Source organism: Corvus brachyrhynchos, unplaced genomic scaffold (assembly GCF_000691975.1).
Source record: "Corvus brachyrhynchos isolate BGI_N302 unplaced genomic scaffold, ASM69197v1 scaffold661, whole genome shotgun sequence".
Taxonomy (NCBI): domain Eukaryota; kingdom Metazoa; phylum Chordata; class Aves; order Passeriformes; family Corvidae; genus Corvus; species Corvus brachyrhynchos.
Genome location: NW_008236246.1, coordinates 445,479 through 459,589, shown reverse-complemented (window position 1 = coordinate 459,589; position 14,111 = coordinate 445,479). Strand labels below are relative to the sequence as shown.

The 14,111-nt window shown below is 53.9% G+C and overlaps 1 protein-coding gene across 1 annotated transcript in view; it reads right to left on the bottom strand.

The window, feature by feature from the left end:
• Nucleotides 1-14,105, bottom strand: part of GGT7 (gamma-glutamyltransferase 7) — a 20,585-nt gene extending 6,480 nt beyond the window's left edge. Inside the window, exons 1-11 of the mRNA XM_017746956.1 lie at nt 11,970-14,105; nt 11,228-11,454; nt 9,989-10,140; nt 8,661-8,775; nt 8,077-8,144; nt 7,376-7,449; nt 6,387-6,580; nt 5,015-5,102; nt 3,857-3,984; nt 993-1,081; nt 68-220 (exon numbers count right to left, since the gene is read on the bottom strand). Coding sequence (XP_017602445.1) covers nt 68-220; nt 993-1,081; nt 3,857-3,984; nt 5,015-5,102; nt 6,387-6,580; nt 7,376-7,449; nt 8,077-8,144; nt 8,661-8,775; nt 9,989-10,140; nt 11,228-11,454; nt 11,970-11,994 — 1,313 coding nt within the window. The 5' untranslated portion in view covers nt 11,995-14,105. The remainder of the gene's footprint in view (nt 1-67; nt 221-992; nt 1,082-3,856; nt 3,985-5,014; nt 5,103-6,386; nt 6,581-7,375; nt 7,450-8,076; nt 8,145-8,660; nt 8,776-9,988; nt 10,141-11,227; nt 11,455-11,969) is intronic.
• Between the last annotated feature and the right edge of the window lie 6 nt (nt 14,106-14,111).

Here is a 14,111-nt window from a genome sequence, read left to right as displayed (position 1 = left end):
TGAACCTACTCCCTCCTCCCTGCTCCCACTCTGAGCTCATTATGGAGGGAAGAGGCCAATCCTTTACCTCACCACGGCGACGATGAAGTCGTCGGGGCCCATGACGAGGACCTGGCTGGCGGCGGTCCCGCTCCCCAGGGGGAGCTGAGGCACGCGGAGATCAGACGGGAAGGACTGGGAGTCATTGATCAGCTGGCGCAGGGAATTGGCTTCTGATTTACTTCAGCAAGGAGGGAGGGAGAGAGGAAAGCAAGCAGTGAGCCTGGGGAGCTGGACATGTCCTAGTGTGTCTACACAGCTATGGCCAGGTGTCCCCGAGGGGCTGCACGAGGACAGGGAGCTGGTTTGGTTCACCCCAAGGAAGGAAGGGGTGACAAGGTGGCTCAGTCTGCACAGAGAGGCACTCAGTCTGCCATGGACCTCCAAAGGCTCTGTCTACTCCTGTTTGCCCTCACCAGGAGTAAACCCACCCCCAACAGCCAAGGTGACAACCCCAGCTGAATGCCAGGAGGAGGAGGACAAGTCCAGCCCAGCCCAGCCACCAGCCGTGGCTAAACGTGGCTCTGAGGTGGGACGCTGGGCTGAAACCCCAGGCCTGGCCTCTCCTGCAGATCTGGGTGTTCTGCAAGGCCCCGAGCCCCACAGTGGGGCAGGGAGAGGCAGAAATGGCACATGTGGCTCTGCCCACAGGGATGGCTGTTTGTCCAACCCACCCAAAGGGAATGTTTAGAGGAGTGGCAAAGTGGGAGGAACCCTCAAGCTCAAGCTGGCTCCAGGAAACCTCTGAGTGAGGACATCCTGTGACCCACCCCCAGAGCCCCGTGGTATCAGCTGTGATCCTTGTGAAAGAATGAGCCCTGGGAGGACACTCAGGGTCTGACCTTTCCTTCATAAAACAGAGGGAGAAAAAGCTCAGGGCAGAGCAAACCCGGGAATGATATCCAACCCACATATCCTGCAACTGTCACCGTGCCTGTCCTCCTCAGACATACCTCACCATGCCTTCTGCTGTGTGAGTGACAGACACGTCACCAGATGGATCTCCCAGGTTGCTCGCCAAACTCAGGGCTATTTTTAATGTCTAAAGAAAGAAGGGAAGGAAAGGAGAAGAGGAAGAGAGCAACAAAGAGGAGGAGGAGAAGGAGAGGAAAAGAGAGGAAAGGAGAGGAGAGGAGAGGAAAGGGGAGGGAGAGGAAAGGAAAAACATTTATGTGGCCCTGGAAATACAATTTCTGATACTCCAAACTGGAAGAGGTATCTGGTGTCCTGGTGTGTTGGCTAAAGCTTATGAAGAAAAATGACCAAAAGCCTGGGTTCTGGGAATACCTCAGTGCAGAGGGCTGCCACATGTGGGTATGGGAACCAAAGAGCCTCAGTCTGGCATGGCAAACTGTGCTGGGGGAGCCAAGCGAATCCAGCAGCATTTGTACAATCACAGAATCACAGAATGGTTGGAGTTGGAAAGGACCTTAAAGCTCATCACATTCCATCCCCCTGCCATGGACAGGGACACCTTCCCATGTTGCTCCAAGCTGCTCTTGAACACTTTCAGGGATGTGGCAACCACAGCTTCTCTGGGCAACCTCTGCCAGCAGCTCACCATTCTCACAGGGAAGAACTTCTTCCCTATATCCCATCTAACCCTGCCCTCTGGCAGTGGGAAGCCACAAGTGCAACGTGCCTGGCAGGAGCTGATGCCCAGCTCAGTGGTTCAGCTTCATCACCAGCTGGCAGACAGGGTCTCCAGGATGCCATTTACTTTCTATTTCCATTCCTGAGTGGTCACCACAAGAGCAGAGATCAGACTGAATCCCAATGGGACAGTGGGTGCTGGGCTCGCTGCTGCCTCTGAATCCCAGCTCGGCTGGCCCAGCACCAGTGCTGAGCAGAAATGAGCTGTTCTGCTCCCCAGCTGCTGCCCAGCTCCTGGCTGTAAACCATCCAAAGGGTTTGAACAGAAAGCATCAGTCCCAGCACACGTCAGGGAGTGATGGTGCAAAAGGAGGAAAGGATCTGGTTTCTCAAACATGCAGAATCCTGCCTAAGACAGTCCATTGAAAATGGGAAGGTGCAATTTCAAAGGACTGGGATTACAGCACAGCCAGGGCAGAGCCACAAGGAGAGAGAGAGAGCTGCTCCTCAGCCAAGCCAGCCTGTGCCGAGCAGAAACACACTCAACGTTCAGCTTGCAGGTCGAGCCATGCTCATTCAGGACTCAGAACAGCCCACTCCCCTGCAGGCAGCCAGTGAGATGGCACTGCTGGTCTGGAATGTGCCACACAGCAACAGCTTCTCCTTGGTTATCAACTGTGTGGAGAGTAGAACATGACAAACCTCTGGAGAAGGCAGCATTTCCATGGAGCAGTATCCACTGACCACCACACCATGGCGGGGGACAAGGGCTTGGTGGTCAGGGAAGAGCTCCATGGAAACATGCAGAGCACTTCCACCCCTGAGGTTAAGGACATCTTGGTCCTGGTTGTCCCAGGGCTGGATACCTGATGCTGCCCTAGCACTGTGATGCCTTTTCCAGGTCTTAAAATCAAGAATCAAACATGGTTAGAAGGGAAAAAGGGGTTTTACCTCTGTATTTGCTTTAAGGATCCTTGGGTGCACACATCCAGGTGGAATGTGCCAAAATGCACCCTGCAATGCCCACCCACGACAGATTGGGTATCACATTATAGGTGTTACTAATTAGCATATCTATCAAAGATTCCCCAATGAGAGGCTTGAATGAGCCCCTCTCCCTGAGGAACCTTCCCCTGGATGGTTCTATCTTAGTTTACAGAATGTGCTCTGGAGAGGACCTTGGGGTCCGGGGCTTCTAAGATGTTTAGTCTCCTAGCTTAACAAAATAAGTCTAAGAATGTAGGCTAAAAACCACTAAGAATACAAAAAGCTATAAAAGGTATATAAAAGGGGTATCAAAGAAAGGCAAAGAATCACCATGGCATCAACTGAGCCTCAGCAACATGTTCAGCTGTGGGACCCAGGCAATCAGGGTTACACATCTCCTGAAGTGACTGCCTTGGAGCTGGAGGTTGCTGCTCCAGGATAACCAACAGGTGAAACTCTTGGCAGAGCAAATAGACTCACCCAAAGCTTCCTGAAGAGAGCTCAAATATAACTCATGTGAGTCAACCTTCTGTGCCTCTGCACAGTGTGTAACTCCTCCAGTTGCTGCATTTTTGCTGAGACACTTCCAAGCACCCACTGTCCTGTCTGCTACAAGGATGTGGTTAAATCCCCGATTAAAATTTCCAACTCGTAAACCCCATCTGTGGATCTGTGGAGCATCTAAGAGCATAACTCTGCTTACAGAGCAGGAGACAGAGCACTTGCTCAACCTCCTGGGAAGCTGCAATGTTTTTGGTAGGACAGTCTAAATGCTGGAAAAATTCTGGACCACAGAGATCAGGAGGTGGGCAAAAATGTGTTTTTTTAAAATGTGGAGTATTGGTCAGTTTTCCTTGTCATCACCATGTAGAGGCTTTTGCTTGCAGCACACCTTGCAGTGCCCTTGGGTGCTCTGCAATGGCCAGGGCCACTGGAGCTCAGAGGTGGAGGAACTTGATGAGACCACCCTCAAGTGCTGTGGGGTCATTCTGCAGAGATGACTGTATACGAGAAATGGACAAAAGCAACAGTTTGTTCTCAAAAAGCTCTTCCCAAGCAGGAAAGATCCTCCTGCTCAGCCTCTGAGACAGCAACACTGCTCAGTTTTACACCTTAGCAATCTATTTGCTCATTCTCCTCTGGGAATAACCTACAAACATTTTTGTACAACCACAAAATAAATAAATCATTCTCTAGCAGCACAAGCAATTCAGCCAAATGTTGAACTTCCTCTTACCTCTGCCATCCAGTGCAAGATATTCCCTCTGGATCCTTGACCTGTGATGTTAAAGCCCTCAAGGATGTTCAGTGCTGCGATCAGGGCAGGACCTGCATGTGGAGGTGGGGGAGTGAAAACAAGGTGACCTGTGGAGGGAAGAGGAGAGGAATGAAGCTGCTTTTGTCAGACACCATCCAGTGAGAACACTTGTCCATGAGTTGTGTCCTTGAGGACAGGGAAACCCTTCCAGATTAGAGGGGAAATAATAGAAAGAGACACGATTTGAGAAGGGTTCCCCAGAACATCCCTGTTGTATCTTTCTGTTTCTTCATGAAGGATGAATGAAGCCCAAACAGGGATGCTTTTTCACCTCTGAAATTCAGTTCTTATTGGCTGGCTGTTGGTTTGTAGACTGCAGTATGGAAGAATGGAGATAGAATCAGAGAAAACCAGAATAGTTTAGGTTGGAAGGGACCTTAGAGGTCATCTAGTCTCACCCCCTGCCACGGGCAGGGACACCTTCCACTGTCCCAGGCTGCTCCAAGCCCCGTCCAACCTGGCCTTGGACACTTCCAGGGATCCAGGGGCAGCCACAGCTGCTCTGGGCACCCTGTGCCAGGGCCTCACAACCCTCACAGGGAGAAGTTGCTTCCTAACATCTAATCTAAATCTCTTCTCTTTTAGTAGAAAATTATCCCCCTTGTCCTGTCACTATCTGCCCATATTAAAAGTCACTTTCCCTCGTTTTTATAAACCCTTTTTACATACTGGAAGGCCACCTAAAAATGAGTTTGCAACATTACAGCTACAAGGAGGGTAAATACAGGGACTGCAAGAAAATGATGACATTTTAGAAACTTCTTGCATAGTTAGCTTTTCTCCCTTTGGGAACTGTCTTTAACTGTAGGTCCAGCTTCTACTGAGACGTTGCCTCAAGATGTGACCATGTTGCATCTTTAGACTTTCAAGGGAAAAAACATTTCAAACTCCTGAAAATTTTCTGAACCACCCATGACACATCAGTGTCAGCAGGGAATAGCAGGAAACTCCCTGGAAAGCCTTTCTGCAGACATCTCAGCACAGCTTTGACTTCAACTCTTGTTCAGTGCTGTTGCCACCCCTTGTGAGGTGAAGAGAACTTTCCCTGGAGCTGCATTGCAATGGGTGAGGGTGTACCTCGATAGATTGTGTGCACAGGATCCTCCACAGTGACACTGTAATTGCTGAAATCTTCCTCCACCAAGACTCCTCCGTAGTTGTGGACCTGCACGAGAGCAAAGCAGTGCACACTGAACAGGCTGGGCCAAGGCTCTCTGTGCTCCTCGTGCTGGCCCAGGGGAGCACACCCCTCACTGTCAAACACACTCCACTGAGATTCCTGAGCCAAGTGCCAGGTTCCTTCATCTTCCTTTCTGTGCTTTCACAACCCTGGTGACCTGGCTCACTGTTCAGCATCGCAGGAAGGCTCTGCACTCACCTGCAACAGCTCACCCACCCCAGGGGTGCTCCCAGGACATTCTGTCTGCCTGGGAAGGTGGGGATTGGCCCTGCCCTGCAGCCTTCCCTGCCCTGGCTGGCAAGCAGGAGTGTGTTAAGGGGTATTGAACACTGCCAGGATTATGGATCCAGGAGATATGGAGTCCAGGTGTGGCAGGTGGCCATCACTAGAAATTTCAACTAAAAAATCACTGTTCCCACCCTATTTGAAATGATTTTAGCTGACAGTGGGTATGCTGTAGCCTTGGTCTTCCTGTAAGACTCCTGTCAGAGGTACAATTTACCAGGGTTGGTAATTTTCATGAACACAGGAAACACGGGTGATTCCCTCCACGCAGGTCTTCTGTGACTGAGTCATGATGGAGATGGGGGAGGACCATCAGAGGGTGATTTCCAAACACAGAGCCCACAGATGTCTGAGGCTTGAGTGGAATGAACACATTAGAGATTCTTGATGAACTATTGAAGGAGCATCATTTGAACCACGGTGGCTCAATAAAATGGTGCCCTGACCACCCTGACTGCAGCCACACAGAGGAAAGTTGTTATGGTTTGTTGGGGGCTTTTTTTACCAGAATTACTTTGGTTTTGATATTTTTTCCAGAGCACCTGTACCAGGAGTTAAACTAGGGCAACCCCAAGTGGGACCAAGCCTGTCTAATCCTCTGCTTTCAAGACTCACAGGTTTCTTTTTCTAAACCATCTTCCTGGAGTCTGTATCCTGCAGTTCCACTAACCACAACAACTTGTTTCTCAACAGCCTCTCATTCTGGGGAAAAAGGCTTTGTCACCCAAATGAACAGAGCCCAGAGGGGGCTTCAAACTGGTTTTTGTTTTCCATCCAGACTGTCCTGGTTATAGAGGAAATGGACGTTTCACTTCTGTAGACGGTGGGAATGGGCTGTGTGTCACTGACACCACCGCAGGGACAGGAAAGGAAAAGGAGGCCTCTGTCCCCATCATTGTGCTGGCACCTGGCTTATCCCCCGTTTGTCACCTTAAGCAGGTGGCAGCCCCAGCCTGGCAGGTGACAGGGACAGTCCTGGCTCACCTCGGAGATCATCTCCTGGGTCAGGTTTCCGCTGTAGAAGGCTGACACCCCTTCTGCCCCCAGCAGCTGCAGCACGGCCGCGAGGTCCGGCCGCCGGACGAACATTCCAGGCAGCAGGGGCTGCCCATCGGGCAGGAAGAGCTCGTGGAATCGGTCAGAGTAGTTCAGGTCCTTCAGCTCACTCAGGGCTTTGGCTGCAGGTGAGAAGGGGAAGGACATCCAGAAAAAGCAGGGGTCAGGAAGGCGCAAAGGACCTGATGGGGGCGTTGGAGGCCTGCTGCTGCCTCTGGCCCTACTGCAAAACTAGAGGGGAGCTGGATCATGGGTCCTTTGGAACTGGCAAAGAAACCCAAAGAAACCCCAGCACCCCTCCCTGTCTGGCCCTGGGCACTGCCCAGTGTGGCTGCTCTGCCCTGGCTCTGCCCAGCCACGGCAAAGGGCTCCAGTTTGGCTGCCACCACGCTGTCCCCTGGCAGACTGTGGCTCACACATTGTTCAGCTCCCAATATCATCCATCTCCAGGAGCACAAAGCCCTGATTTCCCTGACTAACTGTGGATAGTAAAAAGCTAGGAGCAGAGGAATTTTCCAGCTGCTACATCTTGTGAAGTTTTTCTTTCTCATGCAAGCAAGCTGAAAACAGTTTTAGGATTTTTGTAAATCAAGACTTTATCTTGCACCTGCAAACTTGTTGTCCAAGTTGTTTTGGTACATTGGAGAAAATATTTTGAATGGGCGTTGTGGAACCTCCACCTATCCTTCTAGAGGGTGGGTGGTCAAGTGACCAATGGGGTCATGCCACCCTTGCAAATGAAGCTATATAAGCCGATTTATATCATTAAATATAGCCATTTTGGCCACTTATCCTGAAATTGGACTCATGTTGTTTTTCACTGTTCTCAGTACAACAGCAACAACTAACCACCTACATGCCCAGCTCCCTGCACAGTGAACTGCCCTGTACTGGGCAGCTGCCCACCAGGTACTCACCCAGGTCGTGTGTGACATTAAAGCCGTTCTGGGCGACACCGGCCGTGAGGCCCAGCAGCTCTGACCATGGGAGTCTGCCAAAGGAGAGAGGACAAGGAGAAACGGGCCTTGGAGGGGTGCAGTGGGGCAGGGTGGTGGGCAGCAAGCACAGGGCTTGGCTCTGCAGTCAGGGGCTCCTGGAAGACCAGGCTGTGGGGCCAGCAGGGGCGAAAAGGAGCACCGAGCTTTCAGAGCTTGTGTTTCTCCTTAACAGGATCATCTCAGTGCTCCAGGATGTGCCCCAGAGAGGAAGGGCAGTGCATGGATGGGGGAAGGGGCGTCTCAGGAGCAAAATCTCAAGCCAGGCTCTGGTCCTGAGCAAGTCATTCAGTTCCCTCCCTATCCCAACAGAGCACCAAGGACAGGCACACCTCTTAGGATGCAGCTAAAGAGAGAATGAAGAAGCACAGACATGAGAGGCAACGTGCTGCACCCCTAACAGAACACTTATGGTACATCTTCTTAGCCAAAATCTCACTTTGCAGAAAACATGACCTGATGCTGAATTTTGTCTTTTGTACATGAAATACCAAAAAATGAACATCTCTTTCAACACAAGCCTCCCGGTACTTAGCTAATGGTTTTGAGTGGTGGCTGAGAACGTGGCCTGATGGCAAGGGCTCATGGGAACCCCAGGGCACAGCCTGTGCCTCGTGTCTTACCTGCCATGTAACTGGTGTGCCTGGTGCATTCCTTGGATCATGCCTGGCACCCCCACGAGCAGACCTGGCTGTAAAATAGGAAGGACAAAAAGGAAGAGAGTAGTCTCCTTTCCACGAGGACACGGTCCCCAATTGCAAGTCAAGGAGGTGCAAGTCATGTTTACTTTAGAATTACCTGCATAGTTAGGAGAGGGGAAGAGGTCTGTAGCAAGCCACTTTACTATGGAATAAAAGGTTTTGAAAGGAGAGAGGCAAATTCAATCTTGTTTTCAACCCAGTTTGGTCAGGAGAAATAACTCAGCAGAACAACCTGGGATTATGCTCCTTCCTGGGGCTCTTGTTCTCCCAGCACCCTGCTGCCACAGGGATACGCCTCTTTACTCCCTAAAGCTCTGCAGGTATTTTGGGGCTGATAAAGAAGTATTTCCCCTAAATTCTCCATGTCTGTAGGGCCCAGGATCTCCCATGATGAGAGAGACCTCCTGTTACTTTGCTGGGCATCTGCCCTTTGGCCTGAAATTTGGAGGCAGGAGAGCTGGAGACAACAGCCCTGGAGGCAACGGCTGTGGGATACTGGTTCTCACCTTGGTGTCCTGCAGCAGGTCCTCTTCCAGTGGGATGCCCAGGGGAGCCACCTCACGGAAGTCGATCACCCAGCTCCTGTTCTTGCGGATGTCGTGGACCAGCATCACCCCGCCCCTGTGGCGAGACAGCGTCAGGGCACGGCCCGGCTGCTCCTGCAACAGCCGCTGCCGGAGAGCTCGGGCGGCACTGCAGCCAGGGCTGGTCCAGGGTGACGAGGGTCACTGGGGCAGGCCCCCAGCCGCAGCAGGGCCCCGGGGTGGCCGGAGGAGCAGGGAATGCTGCCGTCCTTCCCTAGGGCATACACCAGGACAGCCATGGCAGGGGCGGTGTGGGACACAGGCAGCCCTGTGCTGAGTCTGGTGAGGCTGGAGCAGTCCCCGCCTGCCTGACCAGGGAGCCACTGGCTCTGTTCCAATGCCAAGGTGGGACCATCTGGGATTTTCTTTCTAATCTGAGCAGTTTTGCAACAAAAGAGGGTTTTTGCTTACAGCAGCAATGGGTGGTGCAGCTGGAGCAGTGATCAGGTGGCTGCGGTTTATGCAACGCTCCTGAGCCCTCCTGCAGAGCCAGGAGCACCAGGCTGATGTGGATGCCACCCCGGGTGTGAGGGCTGCCCCCCCCCCCCCCCCCCCCCCCCCGGCAGCTGCCTGGAGCTGGGCTCGGGCTTCAGCCTCAGGAGCAGAGCTTGTGGAAGGCAGGACTCAGGCTCTGGAAGCACTGGGACTGAGGCCGGGGTGTTTGCAGCTCCTGGCACACTCACAGCAGAGCTCACCAGCCCTCTCGAGCCTGGGGCTTGGATGATCCTGGCAGTCACTACAGCAGAAACAAATTTCCCTGCCTGGGGGTCTCTGTCCTGTGCTGGCAGCACGGTGCACAGGAAGGGTCACTATGGCAGACTGTGGACACATCACTGCCTGATGTCAGAGCCCTGGCACCACACCCTGGGCCTGGCACTGCCACGGAGGCATTTCTCAGCTGCAGAGGGACTTTTTACAAGGGCAGACAGTGACAGAACAAGGGGGAATGGCTTTACACTGCCAGAGGGCAGGTTTACATCAGGTATTTGGAAGAAATATTCCTCTGTCTGAGGGGGAGGTGGTGGGGGCACCATGCTCTGGTGCAGGCTGCCCCATCCCTGGAAGTGTCCAAGGCCAGGCTGGATGGGGCTTGAAGCAACCTGGGATAGTGGAAGGTGTCCCTGCCCATGGCAGGGGTGGAACTGGATGGGTTTTAAGGTCTCTCCAACCCAAACCATTCTGGGGTTCTGTGAAACCACTCACTTGAGGACACCTGAAGACAAGAGCAGGGGCGAGTGCCCCACACTTACCCTCCCAGCCCCGAGGTGTGGGGGTTGACGATGCCGGCGCAGAGGGCTGAGGCGATGGCCGCATCCACCGAGGAGCCGCGCCTGGCCAGCACCTCGGTGCCCAGCGCGGTGCAGCGCGCGGCGTCCGTCACCACGGCGCCGCGGTGGAACAGCTGCCAGACAGGAGAGGGTTGTGCTGGGCTGTGCTGCTGGTGCTGCCCAGATCTGCACCCACCAATGTGGGACCTGAAGCCTGGGGCCAGTGCCGAGGCCATGGCTGATCCAACAAATGGCAGTGGGAACCGTATGTCCCCTGGCACATCCCCGCTCCAGTGCAGCTGCAGGTAGCCACGGCCACCATTTCAGACAGCTTTCCACACTCTGTGTGCCACTCTAAGCTGGGGGCCACGTCTCTCTCTGCCCCTCACAAGCCCAGAGCTGTCCCTGTGCTGCAGCCAGGCAGCCACTGGGAATGGGGATACAGCGGCAAAGAATGCAGCATGCCCCCAGAACCACAGCCTGTTCTCATCCATGTGCCAGTGCTGTGCTAATGCAGTCACACGATGTTTTAAAGAGTTGATTTCATCCCTGTGGCACAAATTGCAGCATCTCAACATGAGCCAGGCTGGCCTGGGGACATGCACAGACAGAAGGGCCATGGCAGCACACGGAGATGGTGATGGTGACTCCTGGCTGACGGTTACCCCAGCAGAGGTTCTGCAGGAGGATCCAACCCCGTGGCCATGCTGCCTTGGCTCTGCAATCAATCACTGGGCCGTGGGACAGATTAGCAGGAGGTTCACCTCTGTTTTCAGCTATTTCCCTGCTTGGTCCTGGATGAATCTTCCAGAGGTGAATCTGGGCATGTATGCCCATAATCCATAAAACTCTGTCCAAGTGGACAAGATGCCTACTGTTTAACCAAGGATTATTTTCTGAAAGCACTCCCATCTGGCTCAAGCCACAGCTGGAGTCACAGCAGTGGGGCTGTCTGTTCCCCACTAGCAGCACCCCCAAACCCTGGCCACGGGGCAAGCTCTGAGTCCGGCTTGGCTCTTCAAGCACAACCTCCAGGCACAGGAAAAGGCTTGCAAGCCAGTTTGGGGTGGAGCTGGGGGAGACTGAGCACCCGTGGCCTCACTGACACCAGCCATGGCTCCCCAGTACTCCCCTTGCCGAACTGCTAACCAGGAGGAAAGTTAGGGAGCTCTCCCATCTTTGGAGCCAAAGCCCAACCATAAAGCCACTGTTTTGTCTTACCTGAGGGTCCCCAAAATAGATCTGCATGATGAGGGCCACGGTGACGCCCGTGGCGAAGGTCAGGCAGGCGGTGATGATGACAGTCAGCCCGTCCTGCCGGCAGCTGCAGTCTCCGGAGAAGGGGTCCTTGCTGGTCTCCTGCAGAGGGGACACGTCCTGGCTTCCCATCTCCGAGGAGGAAGAGGGCAGGCGCTGCAGGCGCGCAGACTTCAGGAAGGAGTCTGGGTCTTTGTGGGCAGCAGGGAGGAAACAAGTGTGAGTTATTGAGCAACTCGGGGCTCTTATTGCAGTGTTTATCCAGCACTAACATTACACTGAGCCCCTTCCAGCATGGCTATCACCTTCCCTATTGATCCCAGCTCCCAGGAGCCTTTCTGGCTCGGATACTGCTTTGGGTCATTTTACTGATCCCTTCCTTTAGCTCTAGTTATTCCAAACTGACTTCCCTGGAGATTAAGAGAGACAAAAACCCCCTGAATTTTACTCCATTTCAGTCCATTCATCAGTCTTCAATGATAGGCCCACTCCTGTGCTCCATTAGGAGGGGTTCTTAACACAGCAAACAGGTCTCTGAAATGCAGCGAGACTGAAGAAGAGGAAATTAAGATATTAAAAAAAATGCAGCAGCTTTACTTGGAGCTGTGATAGAGCTAAAGCATCTGAGCAAAACAGAGGTAAAGCAAAACATTTGGCCTGTGCACAGAAAATACCTCTAGGGAAGCAAGGGCAGAGAGGAGCAAACCTGCAAACCAGAGGCCTTGGAACATCCACTCGCTCCGCTGCAGGAAGGACTCTGCTTTAATTCCTTGCTTCCTCTGGCAGATGAGGCCCACTGGGAAATGAAGCCGCACACTGGACACCCGGCTCCAAGATGGCAAAGCAGTGGGGCAGGGGTTTGCTGGGCCTCAGCAGGATGAAAAAGTCTCTTTTTTGCTCTGAAAGATGCCTTGAATCTCTGTGAGTGTCAGCTGCTGCCCTTGTGCTGGGAGGACACCGGCTGAGGATGCCCTGCCCGTCCCAGTGGCTGCCAGGCACATGGAGCTGCTGGGGCAGCTGTGAGGTCGTGCCCATCTCTGCTGGGCTCTGAAGTGGACCAAGTAGCTCAGGGCATCATCCAGGGCTTCTGGAAGAATTTTTTCGGGGGCTGCAGTGCTCTGTGCATCCACAGTAGGAAAAAGAGGAGCACCAAGTGGAAAAGACAAAATGAGAAGCTTGTCCCTCCATACAGGAGATGTTTCCTGGGTTTGGAAGGGGAGAGGGGAGGGGGCAGGAAGGCCCACAACCCCCATCAACTGCCTGTCCCTCTGCTCTGGCAGGTGGTATTGCCCTGGGCACTGTCAGCCCAGTCCTTGCCATGGCATTCACATGACCTGGCTGCAGCTCTCCTGAGGCCAGGGAAGGAGGGAGTTTTAATTTCAGTGATGCTGCAACCAGGAGTAAACTCCCACAGCCAGGGAATCCCCTCAGGGTGAATTTAATCTCGTTTGTGCTGTGGTGGTTTAGGAGTGGGACTGGGAAAGGCTTGGCTTTTCCAGACTGAGCCTCTGAGCACACACTGAGCCCCTCATGGGCTCTTCTGGTCTAAGTGAGCTGGACTGAGTGGGAGGACTGGCTGGTAGCCCCGGTGGGGGCCACAGCTGGCCTGGCAGGGGCTGCCATTGGGGTGGGGTGTCACATACAGCCCCTGGCACACCCAAGTAAGGCCCCAGCCCCAGCTGCAGGGAAACAGTGAGCAGTGAGTGGACTCCTCTGCCCAATCCCTCCAGGACACCATCCCTCCCCTCTGGTGACAGGCCAGCCCAGCACAAGGGGACATGAATACCTAGGAAGCAACTGTGGAAGAGGGCAGACCACGGCCCTCCCACCACGAAGTACCTCCATTCTCTGCCACAGACATCCTATTTTCAGTCTCTGTGACCACTGGTGTTGCAATAGGGACAGCAGAGCTGTGGTTTGGGGATGGGAGCAGCTGGAAGGGGTCACTTGGGAGCAGCAGGAGCCAGGAGCAGCCTGCAGAGCCAATGCCAGTGGCCCATCCCACCATCAATGTGCATGCTTTGAAAGAGAAGCCACCAAACCCCACTTGACTTCCATGGGGCCATGAAGGAGACGTGGCTTCATGGGGGAGCCAATGCTTTGGAGAACCAGGGCCACCTCAGCTCTGGAGCTGCAGCAATGAGACAGCAGAGACTGGAGCTGCTGGGGGGCTCTGCAGGTGCTCCTGCAACAAATGCCAGGAGAGCAGCAGCTTCTCCAGCTGCCCCACCTGCATGCATTGGCACAGCCAAAACTCCATCAGATTCTGGGTGTGTGACAAGAGGCCTCGTGCTTCTAGGAGAGTTGTTCCCACACCCCTGCAGGCAGCGGCTTCACCTCGACGGCCAGCAAAGCACAGGGTGGGAATGGGCAATGGGAGCTTCACCCGTGGGCACAGTGGGACAGGGCAGAGGGCAAGGGGTGCCTGGGGCTGTGCAAACTTGGGCCTGGGGGCTGGCAGGCACCTGGAGTGGGAAGCAGCCCCGGGGGGGAAGGGTAACGCCGCTTGAAGAAACATGACGTGGGGGAGGAACAACATTTCTCTAAACTATGGAGGAGGAAGCAATCAGTTAAAAATAGGCAGAGGATTTTCTCAGGGATCAAATGATCACCTGACTTTATTCCAGCTGAGCACCGGAGGCATGGAGCATCCCAGACCGAGGGATGCTCGAGGAGCATCCCGGATGGAGAGATGCTCATAGAGCATCCAAGGAGGCCATGCACAAGTGGTCCAGGCTGGAAGGCCAAGCTGGCTGTGGGAGAGCCCATCCCAGGCTGCCCGGGGAAGCTCTGTGCCGAACCCCTGGATCTCTCGCTGCCTTCCGTCCCTCGGGGTGAACGCGGGGCC